Below are 16,971 nucleotides of genomic sequence, written 5' to 3' on the forward strand. Positions count from 1 at the left end.
CAATACTTTCCCAGGTTACTGCAGCCTGTAATTGAGGAACCTCCTAAACCACAGATTTCTTCTTTATGTAAAATGGCCCATCAGGGGCTTTTTTGCCTTCCATGCTCACACAAAATCACTTTTTATACCCATAAAATTATTTAAAAAATTAAAAATCTAACCACACCATTGACATCTAGCTTTCGCAGCATAGTCGGCATATCCCTGTACCTGCAAGAGCTTGGTGCAGCATTGCACCAGGCAGAGCAAAAGGAGCCAACTGCAGTCAGTGCCCACCAGGTAAATCCTGAGCTGGATACTGCTCTGAATGGAAAACATCTGCACCCACCTAGAGCTGCCAAAGCTAAAGATTGCTCTGAAACGTCAAAAGGCCCAACTTATGCTGTTATACTACAGGGTTGCACAGAAAGTGTTAAACCACTAGAGGGGAATCTGCTCTCTGTCTGCAACAAACTCTCCAGCACACCTGAGAGAGAAAGGGCAGAAGGTGGCCTTAGAAAGCAGGAAAAGGTGTTTCGGGCCAGACTTCTTCTAGGCTGCCCAAGGGAGAGTCCCTAGGAACTTACACCTTTGCTCAGATGTCTACAAAAATATTTAAAAACACTCATGCAGCAGTATATCCAACACATCTGGAAGAGAAAAATCACTTGAAAATGCTTTCCTAAATGCTTTTCCTCATCCTCCTTTAGTCATGTTCTTCCCTCCCACAGGTGTTTATGCAGGTAGCATGGGAGACCTCAGCTCACCTCAAAGACAAGGCAAATGGGATTTGGGGGAAGAAAGAAACCCAAGTTGGGGTTAAGTGAAAGGGAGGGGAGAAAAGAAACATGTATGTGAGGCAAGCTATCCATTAGTATCAGTTTTGATACTTTTGAAATGCATTCAGCTCCTCTGAAATGCCTTTATACTCATGCTCTCCCTCTGCTCACTTCCATGGGGGGCGGTATGAGAAGCAGGGACTAACCTTAACCAAGAAATCTCATTTTTCAGTGGAATTCTCATTCTGCTTCAGAGGGCTAATCTAAAAAAAAAGAACAACTCTCACATTTTTCCATCCCTGGTGATAAGCAGGAAGGTGCTAAGTCCCCGGCTCCCCATTCCTCTCTGGGGATGGGCACTTACTGCAGGGGCAGCCCTTCTCCCACGGCATCACAGCTCACGGGGCAATTCTCCTTTTGGAGAAAGCCTCCTGGAAGAATGCAGCCGTTTCATCAGAGCAACACCTCTCTGGCCACACATTTCCCCTTTGCAGGGGGAAGAGATGGAAATTGATGTGTTTGGCTTCTGGAAAAGGTTTGGTCTATGATGAAAAACATCTTGCATAGAGAGAAAGAAACACTGAAGTAGTTTTGGGAAGGCCTGGCATGTTACTGTACCCTGAGAAGAGCCTCACAAAAATGGTACTTTTCTATTATTGTCAGTCATATGGGCTGTGTATGTTATTAGAGATATCAGGGTTGTTAGAGTTATTGGAGATAATATTTTAACATAGCTGCTCTCCTCAGCTGAAACCACTGCAGCAGGATGAAGTGATGCATGCAGCCTTCAGCTCGCACCAGCACCAGTTTGAGCCAGAGGCAACAGCACTGGCTCAGGAGGGCTGGAGCCACCAGACCCAAGTGCCTTTGGCCACAGGTGAGTGCACTGAATTGCAAAAGCATCCGGCCACAGCGGTGTTTCGTGGCAAGCAACTTCACAGGATGAACCATTCAAGTCAGTGAGGTGTTATCATGTCCTTTGTGCATGCCTAAAGTGATATTGATACAGTTAACACCCAACCATGCACATCACATCAGCTTCTATCTCATAGTCCATAAGCTTTACAAATAAATAAATAAATAAATAAGAAGTCTTTCTTGGCTTCACATGTTAACAGGGGAAACACTGGCAGTGATGTTTCCAAGCCTACCTGTGAACTGTGCAAACATAAGCAATACTGCTGCTGTGCTTCAGAATACCAAAGCTGAAAGGCAACACTGTTGGGTTTTAAATTAACCTCAGTTTAAGACTTTTTTGTTAAACAATGGGGAACAACATGCATCGCAGAGACGCAGTGTAATGTCACAGCCAGGCACCCTGGGGCCCGTTGGGTGACTCCTATTTCACCCCACACCTGGCAGGATAGCTCTGTCAGAGCTAAAATGATGACCAAATTGTGCCTTTATGTTTAACTAGTAACTGATTAACACATCCCCTAGGCCAAAACTGCCCTCTGCTGCTCAGTACCAGAGGAGGCCCTGAACTCTCTCCCACCATGGCCCCAAGCAGAGCTCTGGGGCTCCATCACATTGACCTTCTCCGGCCACACTGCAGCCTGCAGCTTCATCCTACTGGAGCAGAGGGTCTGACCCTGAGAAGAGCCACCAGCACCCGTTCTGGCAGAGTGGCAAAGGCCTGAGTTGTGACCAGACTCTGACAGGCTGCAAATCCCTCACTAGCTGAAAGCATCTCCAGGGAATCTTTACTCTTTCAAGCTGGGAGATGATCCTTAGTCTGTGTGTGATCCAGGGGGGTAAAGGATTGCCGTTTGAGGAATACTGTAGATTTAAGGTGGAATTGGAGAAATATTTGCACATCTGGCCAGTTGCCACTGTTTATCTGGGTGCTCCAGAACACTCCAAACTGGAGTGAAATGATTTGCAAAGGAATGTCTTCCTCCTCTGACCTAGAAAATTTAAGCCCAGCATCACGTCTAAAGCCCTTTTTTGCAAAGACCAAAAAAGATCACGCTTGGTGCATGCATATAAGGTAATCCCTGGGATCAGTGAGGAGTCTAAAAGCACAAGACTTCAAGACAACGACACAATTAAATTTTTACATGATAACCTGCCTTCACAAGTTTCTCAGCCACCTCAGTACAATCCCTGTACAACTACACTGGTCTTAGCAATCACCCTTCCCACCCAACACAGGAAGAAATGGGCCTTATTCAGAGCAGTTTATTATAGTTTTAGTTATATTATTTTATATTTATATTATATAGTTATATTCTATTATAGTTGTAGTTTAGCAGAGCAGCACAATAGTTTTTCAGTAGAGGCTGGCACTTGCACTCAGCTCACATACCCTTCATTCTACTCCAAACAGAGGAGGCAGTCCCTTAGGACAATCCTGGTTTGTAGCATAAAAACTAGAGAAAGCTAGCTAGTCAGCATACATTCAGGGCCTTTATCTGACTCCTCAAAAGCCCCCATGCCCAGGACACTGCACCACAACAACACCCTACATACTATATGGCAAGGGTCAACCATGAGAGCAGCCACACTGGTGTCTGGCCTCCACACCTAGAACAGGCCAGCACACCTCTAGCTGGATGCAAAGTGATAAAAGTGCATTTAAAGTGCAGAGCATCCTGGCTGCCACGGAGACAGACAGACACGCGCGCACACACACACACACACACACTTCTGCAGGCAGGTTGGACCACTCTGGGCTTCAGATAATTGCTGGGTCTTTCAGAGGCTGTGTCCACAGAAATGCAAAAGTTGTCATCTCAAGCTGATATTTCAGTAACCTGGTAAGGTCACTTGCCAAAACTTCTGTCCCTTAAGGTTTTTTAAAAATCTTAGCTTTTCTCTTTGTTTAAAAAAAAAAAAAAAAAAAAAGAGTCTGCAACTGATTGTGTGATAGTTTCTGTCATTCTAGCATTAGTTAGTTTGAGAGGTTTCCATCTCTTTGAGGTTTTTCACTTTCCTGCAGGTTGTTTTCTTGATTCCTTTCATGTTATGAGGCTTTTCTATAAAGGCTATTTATAGGAATGTACCTGTGTTGAAAAGAGGCCTTTTCAGCATTTCAAATAAATCTCTAGCACTTGGTTTGAAGCGGAAAGCTAGAAGGTTATCATTGTAAGTGGCGTAATTATACTCAAATGAAGTGCAGTTTATTTCCAAACCATTCATTCAGTCTAACTTGTGTGTGAAGACACCTGGCTATGGCAGGCAGCCAGAACAAAGACAACCATATCGACTCAGGTAGACTAACATCACACATCAGAAGGAAATAATTATCTAGCCAGCATTAGGCTCAAACACCACAACCTCTCTGCACATAAAGGAGGATGAATTGCCACTCTCAGCGAAACAAGCCAGAGTGCCTTTCCCCCTTAGGAGCTAGCTGGGCTGGCAGCACATTGCAGCATCCTGACCTTGCTCCCCCTTCTGCAGCATCCAAGACCCTGAGACCAAGTCCCACCAGTTATATTTTAAATACTAACCATATGTTGATAGCAAGGACAGATAACCTACATACATAGAAGAAAAAAGCTACAGCTGATTAAACTTACCTCCATTTCTGTCCTCTTCAGACTCCAGATTCAAGGATGGCCAATTCTCTTCAAGGCAGAGACCCCTTCTGCACTGGAATAAATAAGGAAATTTGCTCACTTGCCCTTTCCGAGGGAGAACAGACAAAGCCATGTTTTCACAAAGAGACATTTTTTCAGCAGCATAAAACAGAGCTCTCTCAAAGGCTGGCTATCTTACTAAAATGAAAAGCGGTCAGCCAGGACAGATGAGGAGAGATGAAAACAAAATAAAGCTCATAAAGTAAGTGTGCATGCAACCCACATGTACCACGTAATGTTATATATCATAAGGCATTATGATATTGACACACACACAAATATATACACACATTTTTTTTTCTATATATACACATATGCGGGAGGAGAGCATCACACAAAGGAAAAGTAAAGTTCCACCTTGATGCCTCTTGTCCAACACATAGACATAAACTACCCCAAGATGGCACTGTCGGGTAGCGTTTCCTCTACCAGCACCTGCAACCACTCAAAACTATAACTTTGAAATAAATGCAGGGATCCCGGTAAGCATTTTCTTAAACTTTCTCTTTTTTCTTTTTTTGTCTGTCTGACTAGAAATTCCTGGGCACTTTCCATTTCTCAGCAGCACTCACTGCATCTCCATGTTAAGTCACTCAGTGATTCAAGTTGGGACTTTGGTGCCCTGGGATCTGTCAGGACACTTGGCAGCAGCAAGGTTGAAGGCAAGTCTCATAACCTCGTATCTAAGCACCAAGATGAGGAGACACAGGCTGGAGAGTCTGCACTTCCGAGTGCACCCTGCCAGTACACTTGGGCTGTGATGGAGCAGGTGTGCTATAGCCCGCAGGAACCTCAAGAAAAACCAAGCTATGCAAACACGAAAGCCATGGGCATGCTAACCACCATTGTCCAGGTGAGACAGTACCAATATGAGAAACAGTCCCCAACTGGTGTCTCAAATAGCCTTGTGCCTGGGACAGCAACATTCATTTTGGCCATACTGTGAGAGGCCAGAGCTGGTCCCGCTTCTCTGCAATCCTTTGAGACATGCCTTATTAATGCACAGCTGAATACACATTGGTCTGAAAACAATAAAAAGGTAGTGGCAACTTGGCAACACACAAGTTAAAATGGGAAAGACCCAGAGTGCAAGGATGACATGCATTAATGAAACAAGGGACATCTCAGACCTGGAAGATGTTACTTTTAGATCAGTCTGTGATTTTCATTTGACTCTAACCCATTGCAATTACAGGCTTGAGTGTGTGGACCTTCCTTTCCAGATATGCCAGTCCCTACACTGAGGAGAGATGGATGAGGAAAAGTTAAAGGAAATGGAAAAAATGCAGTTTCCACATAAGTCAGTCCTTTTTCAGTCCAAGCCATTTGACAGAGATGGATCTTTCAGTAAGTCAAAGCACTGAGAGTGCATAAATCCTGCAGATGAGGCAGCTCCTACCCCTTCGTGCAGGGCCGTCTGCTTGGAGGTATAGAAATGACTGTGCAAGGCACAAGCATGCAGTGCGGCTGCTGCTACTTTCCTGCAGTGGCATCCCTCTGCACCAGGCTGTAGTGACGGTTGTTGACTTCCGTCAGTCCAGATAGAAGATGGTGCTGGTCCAGTCAACAGTGCTCAGGTAATACTCGGTATAATGAAAATGGAAAGGAAATAATCTTCATTATATGTTTCATTACCAAATGCAATGCAAAGGCTGAGAAGAAAATGTTTCTCTACAGAAAAAAAATAAATCTAGATATACCATTTATCAGAGTGTTATGTTATACGGGCGAGCATAACATGACTCTCTGATCTGATCACTGCCTGTGTCAGGAAAAAGAAAGGTGTGCAATAACCACACACTGCCACTGGAGTGGTAAGACAGAGCAGAGAAATATCTGATTTCACTGCAATATATGTTATAACCCACAGGAGCCTGAGTGCTCAGGAGGCCTGCTAAGGAACCATATTGTCTCCCTGCTCAGGTCCAGGTTTGTATCCACACTGCTGCTAACCATTAGTTCCTTTTACTGTATGATTGTGAAATTAGCTGGTGGTTTCATCTGAAACCTTAGTTTTGTGCACACCTACTGTTGCCTTTGGTAGTGCCACTACTCAGTGAATATGGCATCTTCATTAAACAAAAGCTTTTATCTGTTTTAAGAGATCAACACAGCAGCCTTGGATTTTTCCCTTTCCAGGGGGCTCCTTAAAAGGTACACTCTGTACACGTCCCATGGAAACACCTGTAAGAATTGCATGCATCTTGGTGGATGGCAATTGCTGTGGGCTGTGCTTCACCAGTGCCAGCCCAGCTATGCTGAACAACCACAAACCCTCTCGACTGCCCAGCTGGCACAGGTGGTGGGGTGTGCTGGTGAATCTCGTGGAGCAGACTGCAAAGCCCATTCATGCAGGAAGCTCTCTTTCTATTCTGACACAGTTTCAGGAAAGCTGAGCTTGCAGCTTGCCTAGCTGCTCCTTTCTACAAATACCCAAGAAAAGTTATAGCCTATCAGTACGCCCACAACCAGAACTGCTTTGGCCAGATGCAAGCGGCTCTGTCCCTGCCACAGAGGAGGGATGGACTGGCCATGAAACACATGTCCTCACTGGCACCTGGCTGACACGGGCCATGTCCAACCAGCCTTCTGGGCTCTGGAAGACCAAATTGAACTATGGTGAATTAGATAATTTCAGCTCAGCTGTAGACTGTGGGTCTCTGAAGCTATGAAGGAGATGCCACCCAGCATGCTTGGTGTCCTGTTGGTGAATTTCTAAATCAGATACAGCTGAAGATATTCTGTAACTTGAAATATTACTCCCACGGTTCTGCTCACTCAACCATACTAGCATGAGACTGGCTGCTCACCAGACTGGCCAGTTCCTTTCCTCTCAACATACAACCTTAAGAAACCTTTGTAAGGTTTCTCAAATGTAGTCAGAAACAAATCTACACTCATAGCTGGCCAGCTCCAAGAACAACTGCACTTTTTACTCTGTCGTAGGCTGCCTTTAAAGGTCTTTGCCTCATCTTGAGGAGGCTGAATACGGCTGTTCCCTGTAAAATGCATCAGTTGCCAGGTTTCCTGATTTCCAGTTTTGCAGTCTCCTGCACTTGCTGCAAAAAAGTGGCTACATGAGAAAAACATAACCCCCCAGCCATCCAAAGTTCCCAACTGCACAATTAAGATATCTTATTGTAAGCCAGACTTTGATTGCTTGTGAAGATGGGGAAGAGAGTACTGAGCAACCCAAAGAGCACTAGTGTGAAGTGAAAGGCCTCCAAATAAAGAAAACATTGATTGTATTCCAACCCAAATACAAACAACTGTTTCTAAGTCACCAATGAAAATTGAGCTGCTTCTTTAATTTACCTGCTCTTTAGACAGAAAGAGCATCAAGGTACGTCTTTGGGGAGGTGATAGCATCACGAGCTCTTTGTGAGTTCTCCTTTCCAGGAGTGTGCTACTGCTCAGCTGGAGTTAGATGAAGTCCTCATCATCTCGCCTCTAAAAAGAAGGAGGCCAATCCCTTTCAGGGTAGCAAGCTGTGGTAGCCTGCTCAGAACAAGACAACCTGTTAGCTTAACTCACTTTGGCCATGCAGTTTTTGAAACCTTTAAACACACACAAAAATATCAGAAGCCAGTCATAGCACAACATAGAAGATAACTCAGACTCAGGTCTGGGCTGATAAGCCTTTTATTTCCCTACTCCATCCAGCACTCTTCACAAGGACAAAGATAGTTTTTCACTCACCTCCTAGCTCTCTACTGGGCAATGTCTTTTCCTGACTCTTTTTGCCCTGGATGATTAAGTCTTATTATCTGAGATGATGTTTTGTAGCTGTCTGGGAGAACAACAAGTCACACATGCCTTCAGAGTAGCACAGAAACACATTGGATCCCACCTTTGAAATCTGATACATGTGCACTTGAGCATCCTAATTCTAGATCTGAGACTCAACTTACTCCACTCTGGCCATTAAGTACAAGTAAACACATATTTTAGATATTTGTGAAAACTGAACTGCAAAGCTGCTTTGATATATTTTCCACTAAAAAAGAAGAACAGCAGAATTCATGATGATGTAATGCAAATGAACGTGGTTTTGCACTGTATGAACATGTTTCCTCTGAAACAGATTTTGATTCCTTGAAAATGATAACTGCTGCCTGCTGTTGCCTGACTTAGCAAGAGCAGCACTTACTGCACCTAGAGGATAAAAGATGGAAAAAGCTCACCAGCCTCTACCCCCCCAAAAAAAAACAAACCACAAGAAAACCTACTCATTTTTGCCATAAGCGTTATAAATTTTTTACTCATACACTTCCTTTTAGTAACTCAGAGTTTGGTTTAGGTTCTTCCAGCCACTATTTATTTGCTAGCTGGAACGCAACATTGGGAAAAGGATAAGGTCAATAAGATTGTTGTCTCCAGGCAGGGCAAACAATATACATCCAGCACATTTTAGGGGTTAATTAAATAAAAATAAACTGAAACAAACAAAGCCCTTCTCCTTTCCATTGAAAACCTCAGAGCTATGCAGCCACCTCAGTCCCTGAAACTCAGCATTTAGCAAGCAGCAGCGTTGGGTGATAAAGGCACCGGGAGCACAAAGGACTCACTGTAAAAATTCCTGCTGAGGATATTCATTTATAGCACCTGGTGGGAGAAATTACAAAAGCAGTCACCAAAGACAGGGGGCAAACTAACCCTAATTTCTCAGCCAATAATCTATCTGCAGGTGTGGAAGTGAGTCATTCATAACTTGCCCTCCTTAAATATGCTCCAGATAAAAGATGTCCTAATTTAAACCAAAAAGGTCAACCTGCAAAACAATGACTTACATGCACACCAACAAATTACATGCTCATCTACAAGCAATGAACCCACACATATCACAAAAAAATTGCCAACTTAGCAAACGTGTGGTTGATGTTTGCAGAAATGCTGATTTTTTGTTTAGCTCTGCTGCTCCAAGTGATACTAAGTGGGCAGTCTATAGAGCCACAAGGAATGAACCTAGTGCTGGGACTGAAGGCAGCACAAAGTATTAAAACTCATTTTTAAGCTAGATCTGAAATATGACTGTGGCAAGAGGATTAAATAAGCAACCCCATTTCAGCTGCAACGTGACACAGAATAATTCATTCAAAGGTCACACATAATTGTAGGGTATTTGTTTTCTGCTAATACTTAGCTGCACTCTTAGATTTCTTTTCATAACTCCAGATCCATTACAGTCCATTGCTAAGACTTGTAGCTAGCTCACAGTTCTGAGAAGACAGAAGTTGAAAAGCCCTTGAAACCTCCCAATTCCATAATGTGTTTCCCAAATAGTATGAATCATGTTGCCTTCATTTCCTCTGCCACGTGATTTTCTTACGAGGTCTACCCAAACTTTGTTAAGGTTCTGCTTTTTTTTTTTTCCTTTGCCTGAAATCTCATTTTTAGATGAGACAGGAAGAAAAGTTAAGAAATTGCAAGGTTTTTTTCTCTCCAAGTCCTGTGGTACAAATGCTGGCACTACTTTTTCTGCAGGAAGTGAAGAATTTCCCCATAAAGACCAAATTACCTCCAAAGCTAGACCATAATTTGAAAAATGTCCCTTAGAGCTTCTTTTCTTTGTTCTGTATTTACTGCCGCAGCAAACGGTTGCAGCGTGTAAGGTAAAAGTCCACAAGCCAGAAGAGTGACTCTTGGCACTAGCAAGCGAATTTCACACTTCAGCCACAGGGGTCCCAGAGACAGACTATATGCACTCATCCATATGAAGTGTCCATATGACATACACAGATGAGTCCCTACTTAGGGTTTTATTCTTCTGCCAGTTTTGTTGCTTGCAGATAATATTATTATGCATGAGAATGTCACATTGTCATCAAATGGCAATTAACTTTTTTTTCAGTAAATTATGTCACTTTATATAATCATGAACATCCATTTGATGCTGGTCCCAACCAAGCCACAGCTGGCCAGGACCTGAGGAGACCAGCAGCTTTGTGTCCTTTGTTATGTTCCATCCTTGTCTGCTATCTCCTGAAGACAGCAGTGGATGAATGCTCCCATATTCCTGCTGCTCACTCTTTGCAAGCACAATTACCTTTCCAAAAGGTGTACATTGTGTGACACCTCCCAGAGCAGAGGAAGGGCTTCAGACTCCATCAGGAAAGTCCCATTGATGAAAAGCCTTGAAAGCTCATTTCAATAAAAGTGTCTTGGCTACTGTACAATTCACATATAAGGCACTAGCTTAGTGCTCCATATACCTCACTCCTCTCACCAATAAACATTTGCAGTTATGAATCAAACACCTGAACAGGCTAAAACTGGCATATGCCCTTTAAATAGTTTAACAGCTGCATGCATGTAAGTAGCTGTATCTTTCAGAAGCATCTGAGTGCTAAACTACTGATCTCCAGTATGCAAATTGAGCAGAAACTGGGTGAAGAAGCTCTATTTCTGTGACAGCCTCTCCTACAATTTTTCACTTCCCCATCTCCCCTCCAGCTCAAGGAATAATTGGAAATTTGAAGGTAGCCACCACAAGAGCATAAAAGCTCTCAGCTGCTTCATGCCAGGTAAAGTCCAGTCCAAAACCAACCCGGGCTTTAGAGAGAAACTGCTCCCCACCCTACACTGACTACTGACTGGAAACAGCTGAGGATTCAAATCTTTACACTCTTTCACCTTCACTTGTCTATATAAAAAAAAAAAACACAGAGTGTGTTTTGAAATAGGAAAAAAAAAAAAAAAAAAAGAGAAGAGAAGGATGTGGTTATGCCATTTAGTAAGAGTACTGGTAGGGTAGGGTCTGTAAGCAAATGCTCTCATGCTCTATAGAACAACCTGGACTGAAGCAATGCTGCTGATCTTCTTGCTAAGGTTCAGGTAAAGTAATTCCTATTTTAACTAATAGCTTATTTTTTTTCATTAATTTAATAGCAGTATTGATTGTAGAGCTATTTTTAAGCTAGTTGGAAGATGATTTCTTATAAAGATCAAATAGTAAGATCAAAAGTGTAATATTGCTTAGCCTTGAGCAGAAAGATTTCCACTTTAGTGATAAGCATAAATATATTTCGTTGCAATCAAAATACTTAGAATAAAATGATAAGAAATTATCCAACTACAGATGGAATACATGGCAGATATGGGATTTACGGCTCTTCATAGCACTAAGCCATTTTACCCTTCTCCTGTGCATCGACAAAAGAATAATTTATATCTAACATGAATAATGTTCTAGTAAATAGATATAAACAAGGTCTGCTTCATAGGAGTAACATTACTTGATTTGTATTGATTAGGAGGGTAAATACGGTAAATGCTGTAAAACTCCTTGCTGAATTTTCCTCATTCCTCTTTTCTAGTATAGCTACATTGGTTTGCTGTGTTCTGTCATCTGATTACCATTTCCTTACTATTAAAGCTACACCTATACTTACAGTAAGTTACTGATTTTATGATGAGGATGTTCCTGCTAATGAAGCTTTCATGGATAAAAATATCCTTAATCTGTCATTCCTAATCTGTGCTAACAGACAGATTTGTGTGAATCCCAACTAGAGCCAGATGAACTCAGATCCAAGCTACGCAGAGGAAACCATTCATGCATCCCACCATACTGCAAAAAACCTAGCGAAGCTAATACTCTAAAACCTTGCTGTTCCATTTCCTAGGTCAGTACACCTTTGCTGCTAGCTCCTGCTATTGGTAAACCCAATTAACATTTAACTAGTCCATAGGCAGTGGGAAATCCTCACTCAGTAGAAGAAATTGAGAACAAATGAAGCAGAGATGACACAGGGTCTGGACCAGCTAAGACATGCTCCTCGAGTCGTGTTAATTATAGGTTCTTATGTTATCTTTTGGCTTCTAGAAGCTGTCTGAAACAATCCTAGAGCTGCAGGTGATTCCTTCAGGAAACTCGTGGAGGACAGAGGAATTTTCTTCAGAAGACTGGAAAAGAGCAAACGTGGTGCCTGTTTCTTGAGGTGAAAAAGGTGGAGTTGGGAAATGGTAAATCACTAAGCCTGGCTTCAGTATTTGGAAAAATATTGGAAACACCCACTAAAGAATCTGTTTGCAAGCACCCAGAAGACAACGTGACGGTAAGTAACAATCTGCACAGATTCATCTGAGAATGACTGAAATAGAAGTAATTTGACTTTCTTCTGAGACACACTGACAGCACGGGGGGATGGGGTGTCAGAGGGGGAAACAGGCTTCAAACACTATCTCTAAAGAAATTCTCAAATAAAGGAAACATGATCTGCATGAAACTTCTGTATGATTAGTGAGTACCCACTGAGATACTAATCAGTCTCTACCATGCAGGAAAGATGTATCTGGTACAGTGCATTATCTTTCGGATTCAGTATCATCAGTATTTTTATTAATAATTTGGACACTACAGTAAAGATTATGTTTATGAAATGACTGCAAGGTTATTTGTCAATGAAAATGAATCTTCAAATAATTTTGGGAAAACATATTACTCAGTGTGAACTGTTTGCGAACAATTCCCTTGGATTACTCAAGATGTGAAATTTAAATTTGAGGGGAGGCAAAATGATAAAAAGTATCAAGTTTTTGAGAATCAGGTACTCCATTTGAGTACTTACCAGTTTAAAGGTTGGGTAACATTTTTTTAAATTAACCGTTTTCAGGAGTAATGCTTTACGTAATTTTGTACTAATGAATTCTAAAAAAAAAGCATTCAGTGAAATAGAAACCCAGTAAAAGTAGAATAAAAACTCATATTTTTAAGAGACACCACAAGCAATTTCTGATATATTTCTATAGCAAAGTGTGCTATAGAGTGAGAATTATCTCACCTTTCATGTACCATAATCACATGATTTTTTTCTAAGCAGCTGCCACAAACTGCTGGCTCAGAGGGATTGACTCAATCTCAGATTGACTAACCAACCAAGGTTTTCTTTTCGTTCTCATTTCTGACAGATAAATCTACTGATAACAATCAGATTTCCTTTTCCTATTTCCTAAATTCACAAAGGTGTGACAGTCCCACTCATGTGGCTTAGTCCAGTTCTCTGGAAGTGGCAGTCGGACCCGGCCCCTGACCAACAGCATTTCACCGCAGGTCACACTCGCTCCTACAATGAGGTCACTGGGGGAAACACTGCCAAGAAGTGGTCTTGGTGTATTTGTGCATCCCACTAGTAACCTGCATCCAGCCTGTTTATAGTCTTCATCAGCTTTCTTGCAAACATTTTCTCACCTACTTAACAGCCCTTGTTCTAACTCCCCCGGTTTTTCTGCTACTATTTAGTTATTTCTGGTACACTTTACTGAAATGTAAGTGCCTTCAATCGTCAGTCTTTCCCTTATCTGAAAAAACAGACAATTCATCAAAGAAGATAATGGTCTAGCAAGATCTGCCAAAGCCCTATTTAGTAGCTTTCCTTAAAATCTGTATGAAGCTTTGACTCAACAGTTACAGAATTGCTTTAATCACATTTGACATTCTTTCCTTCAGCAGATAGACTAGATTGATCCTTTTCCAAATACACTAACAACATACATACTTCATAATTACTGGGTTGGACCTTCAGCTTTATGTGCCCCTTTTTTCCATAGTCCGAGCTGGAAATAAACTGTTTTCCCTAATATGAGCATGTTGAGCTCTGAGTGCATTCTGCGTTCAGATACTGTTATTGCCATTAGCACTCACTGATTCCTGTAAGTCATCTCACCTGTGACCTCCAACACAGTATCAGCACCCCTATGAAACGCAGAGGTGTAAGATTTGGCAAAACCCAAAGCCATCTCTCAGTTAATAGCAGATGTACTTGTTTTCCATTTCTATCTCTCCTTTTTAATATTATATTTTAGCCATGTAAACGAAAAGTTTTTCACTAATTGTTTTTTGGTTTCTTCAGCAAAGTCCAGCTCCATTTGGTAGTGCTAATGAACACTTTTTGTTCTCCAAAACAGAGATTCCCCTCTTAATCAAGTTCTTCTTAAAACCTTTTCACTTACTCCTAAAATATCTTTTAAGATATTTGGCTGATATGGACTGGAAACTTTAACTACCAATTTCTTCTCCTTCATTAGGATTTTTTGTGATTTTGGTTCAAAGTGATTATCAAAAAGCACTTTTAAGGTATAATTTGTTAAAGCACATGTATATTTTTAAGAATGGTGATAACAGTTATTCCACACAAATTATTCTTTTTTTAAAAAATGTATTATGTCGTCATGCCTTCCATTTGCTAATCTTTGCCAGATTATCTAAGATAATGAGTTAAAATTTAAAGTACTTGCAAACCCTAAATTTAACCAATGCTGAAAGTTAAACACGCTTACTCAATTTGCACCTAGATAAAAGATCAGTCTTCTTAAGATGACCTTCTAAAAAACTGCATTGGATACAAGTACTGTATGAAATTAAAATAGCCATATAAATGCGGGTATAGTAAAAGCACATCAGCAAAAGCTACTGATGCACAGGGAATCACGGATATAAGAGTAAAATCCCAGCTATCAGTTTGACCTGCCTTAATATGGAACAATAATTTCATGAATGTCTGTGTAACAAAGGAACCAAACATAAGTGTTACGGAAGTTTCAATAGATGTACAAGTTACTAGAGATAGCCAGTACACTTTAGAGTTTTTGAAAACATATGTTTGAATGGGTCAGTCTCTTCAGTATCTGAATGAGATTATCTTAAAGGGCATGGTGGTCAGTGGATGCTGACTACTTGCCATTGAGAATCACAGAATCACAGATTCATCTAGGTTGGAAAAGACCTTGAAGATCATCTAGTCCAATCAGGCTCCTTTATAACAGATCAAGCCACTCAAACTGGAAATAGAAAGCTCCGTGCTTGAAATGAGGATTCACTTTCAAAAACAAAGACTGATCAAGTGAATTGCTCAAAAACAAAAAAGCCCAGAGTTGTGATTGAAAGTATCATGTTTTGATATATCAAGTCATTAACTGGGAGTCTTACACATTTCCAACCCGTTCTCTCTGTCTTTTCAGGGAAGAAATGACCAACAGCAGCAGGGAATGCAATTTTACAGACATCGACAGATTAGCAAAGACCCTGCGGTTGGGGATCTCCATCCCAACCTTCATTCTTGGGTTGGTTCTCAATGCCCTGGCCCTCTCTGTGTTCTGCTGCTTTTGGAAGAAACAGACCAAAACCTCAGTTTACATGATCAATCTCGCAATTGCAGATGTCTTGCTGCTTCTTTCGCTCCCGCTGAAGCTGTACTACTCTATCACAGAAGCTCCCGGACTCCTGTGCTCATTCATAGAGTCTCTCTATTTTGTCAACACATATGGCAGTATCTTCATCATTGTCTGCATTACTGTTGACAGATATATCTGCATAAAGCACCCATTTGAAGGTCGAGCTAATCAGTCCCCCAAATGGGCTATCTTCATTTGCTGCTTCATCTGGGCAGTAGCTTGGCTTTGCAGCAGCCCAATGTATGTATTTCACAAGAAAGATTATTTTAAATGTTTTTACAACATGTCAGAACAGGCATGGAGCATCCCCCTCATTGTTTCTGTGGAAATCTTTGGATTTCTGATCCCACTCGCAGTGATGGTTTTCTGCTCTGCCCAAAACATCTGGATTCTTCTGAATCACAAAAGTCAAGCTAAAAAGAAGGTAGAAGGCAGTGGCTCCTTACGAGTCATTATCATCAACCTCGTGGTGTTTTTGGTGTGCTTCACACCCGTCCACCTTGCGATCTGTCTACAGTGCCTGGTAAGACAGCATGTGATAGTGGACTGCAGCCTGAAACAAACCATCAGCCTCTTCATTCAGGTGTCAATGATATTAGCCAACCTGAACTGCTGCCTGGACGCCATCTTTTATTACTTTGCTGCAAAAGAATTTCGTGAGAAAACACACCTGAAGAAAGTTATTGAACTATGTCCTGTCTTTAAGCCTTGTGCCACATGATAGAACTGCCTGCAGTGGAACACCTCTTTCTCATCTGCCACTTGCCTCACAGGACGACAACAGCATTATCCTTGACACAGCAGTAGGGTCACCTTGGCCATGACAAGAAGGGTACAGGAGGGAGGACAATGTTCCTTCAGAGAATATGAACCTCTTCCATATTTTTCTTCCCTTTAGAGAACAAAGGAGAAAAATGTTGGAAAAAAGAACCAGCATTATCAAAGTGACGGCATGATGCCAAAAGAAGCATTAGCCTTGACGGTATCTACTAAATGTGAAAAGGCTTGCCAGAGGAAAACTACCCAGATCATTGGAATGCCACTTAGAATCAGCTTTTGTCATTGCAGCACCAGTTTTCCTTTTGCCAACATGATCAGAAAGTTGTTGCTAAGGGCCAAACATAGAAATAACTATTCAAAACCTCCTTCTAACTTAGAAGGTATCTGAGAGTTAAAAGTCAGTATCTGGCCAAAAGTCTGACTCTGCTCGCTCTTTCTGTAAATCTTACAGAAGGTCACTGTTGGAGATCATTTGCTTTGAACATCTTGGCCAGCCGGGGATAATAGTGAACCCTCTCTCCTGTAAGCATTATACACTGGTCAGGGCTGCTACACAGGACAGCAGTCCCTGCTATTCCACAGAGGATGGGCTGCCCAGTATACAACCCCAACAGAGTATTTTGGGTACCAGCAATTCCTTGAGCAACAAACATTTCTGATTATCTTTGCTGAGGAAT

The 16,971-nt window shown here is 41.7% G+C and overlaps 1 protein-coding gene across 1 annotated transcript; it reads left to right on the plus strand.

The window, feature by feature from the left end:
* Positions 1-15,308: 15,308 nt before the first annotated feature.
* Positions 15,309-16,317, plus strand: GPR55 (G protein-coupled receptor 55). The gene has a single exon (XM_074834625.1). It carries the CDS (start codon positions 15,309-15,311, stop codon positions 16,233-16,235), a length of 927 nt encoding a protein of 308 aa, XP_074690726.1. The 3' UTR covers positions 16,236-16,317.
* The last annotated feature ends 654 nt before the right edge of the window (positions 16,318-16,971 follow it).

Source organism: Strix aluco, chromosome 9 (genome assembly GCF_031877795.1).
Source record: "Strix aluco isolate bStrAlu1 chromosome 9, bStrAlu1.hap1, whole genome shotgun sequence".
In the NCBI taxonomy this organism is placed as follows: Eukaryota; Metazoa; Chordata; class Aves; order Strigiformes; family Strigidae; genus Strix; species Strix aluco.

What these genes read in the sequence shown, in the direction of transcription:
- GPR55 (XM_074834625.1), top strand. Translation starts at nt 15,309, where the DNA reads ATGACCAACAGCAGCAGGGAATGCAATTTTACAGACATCGACAGATTA.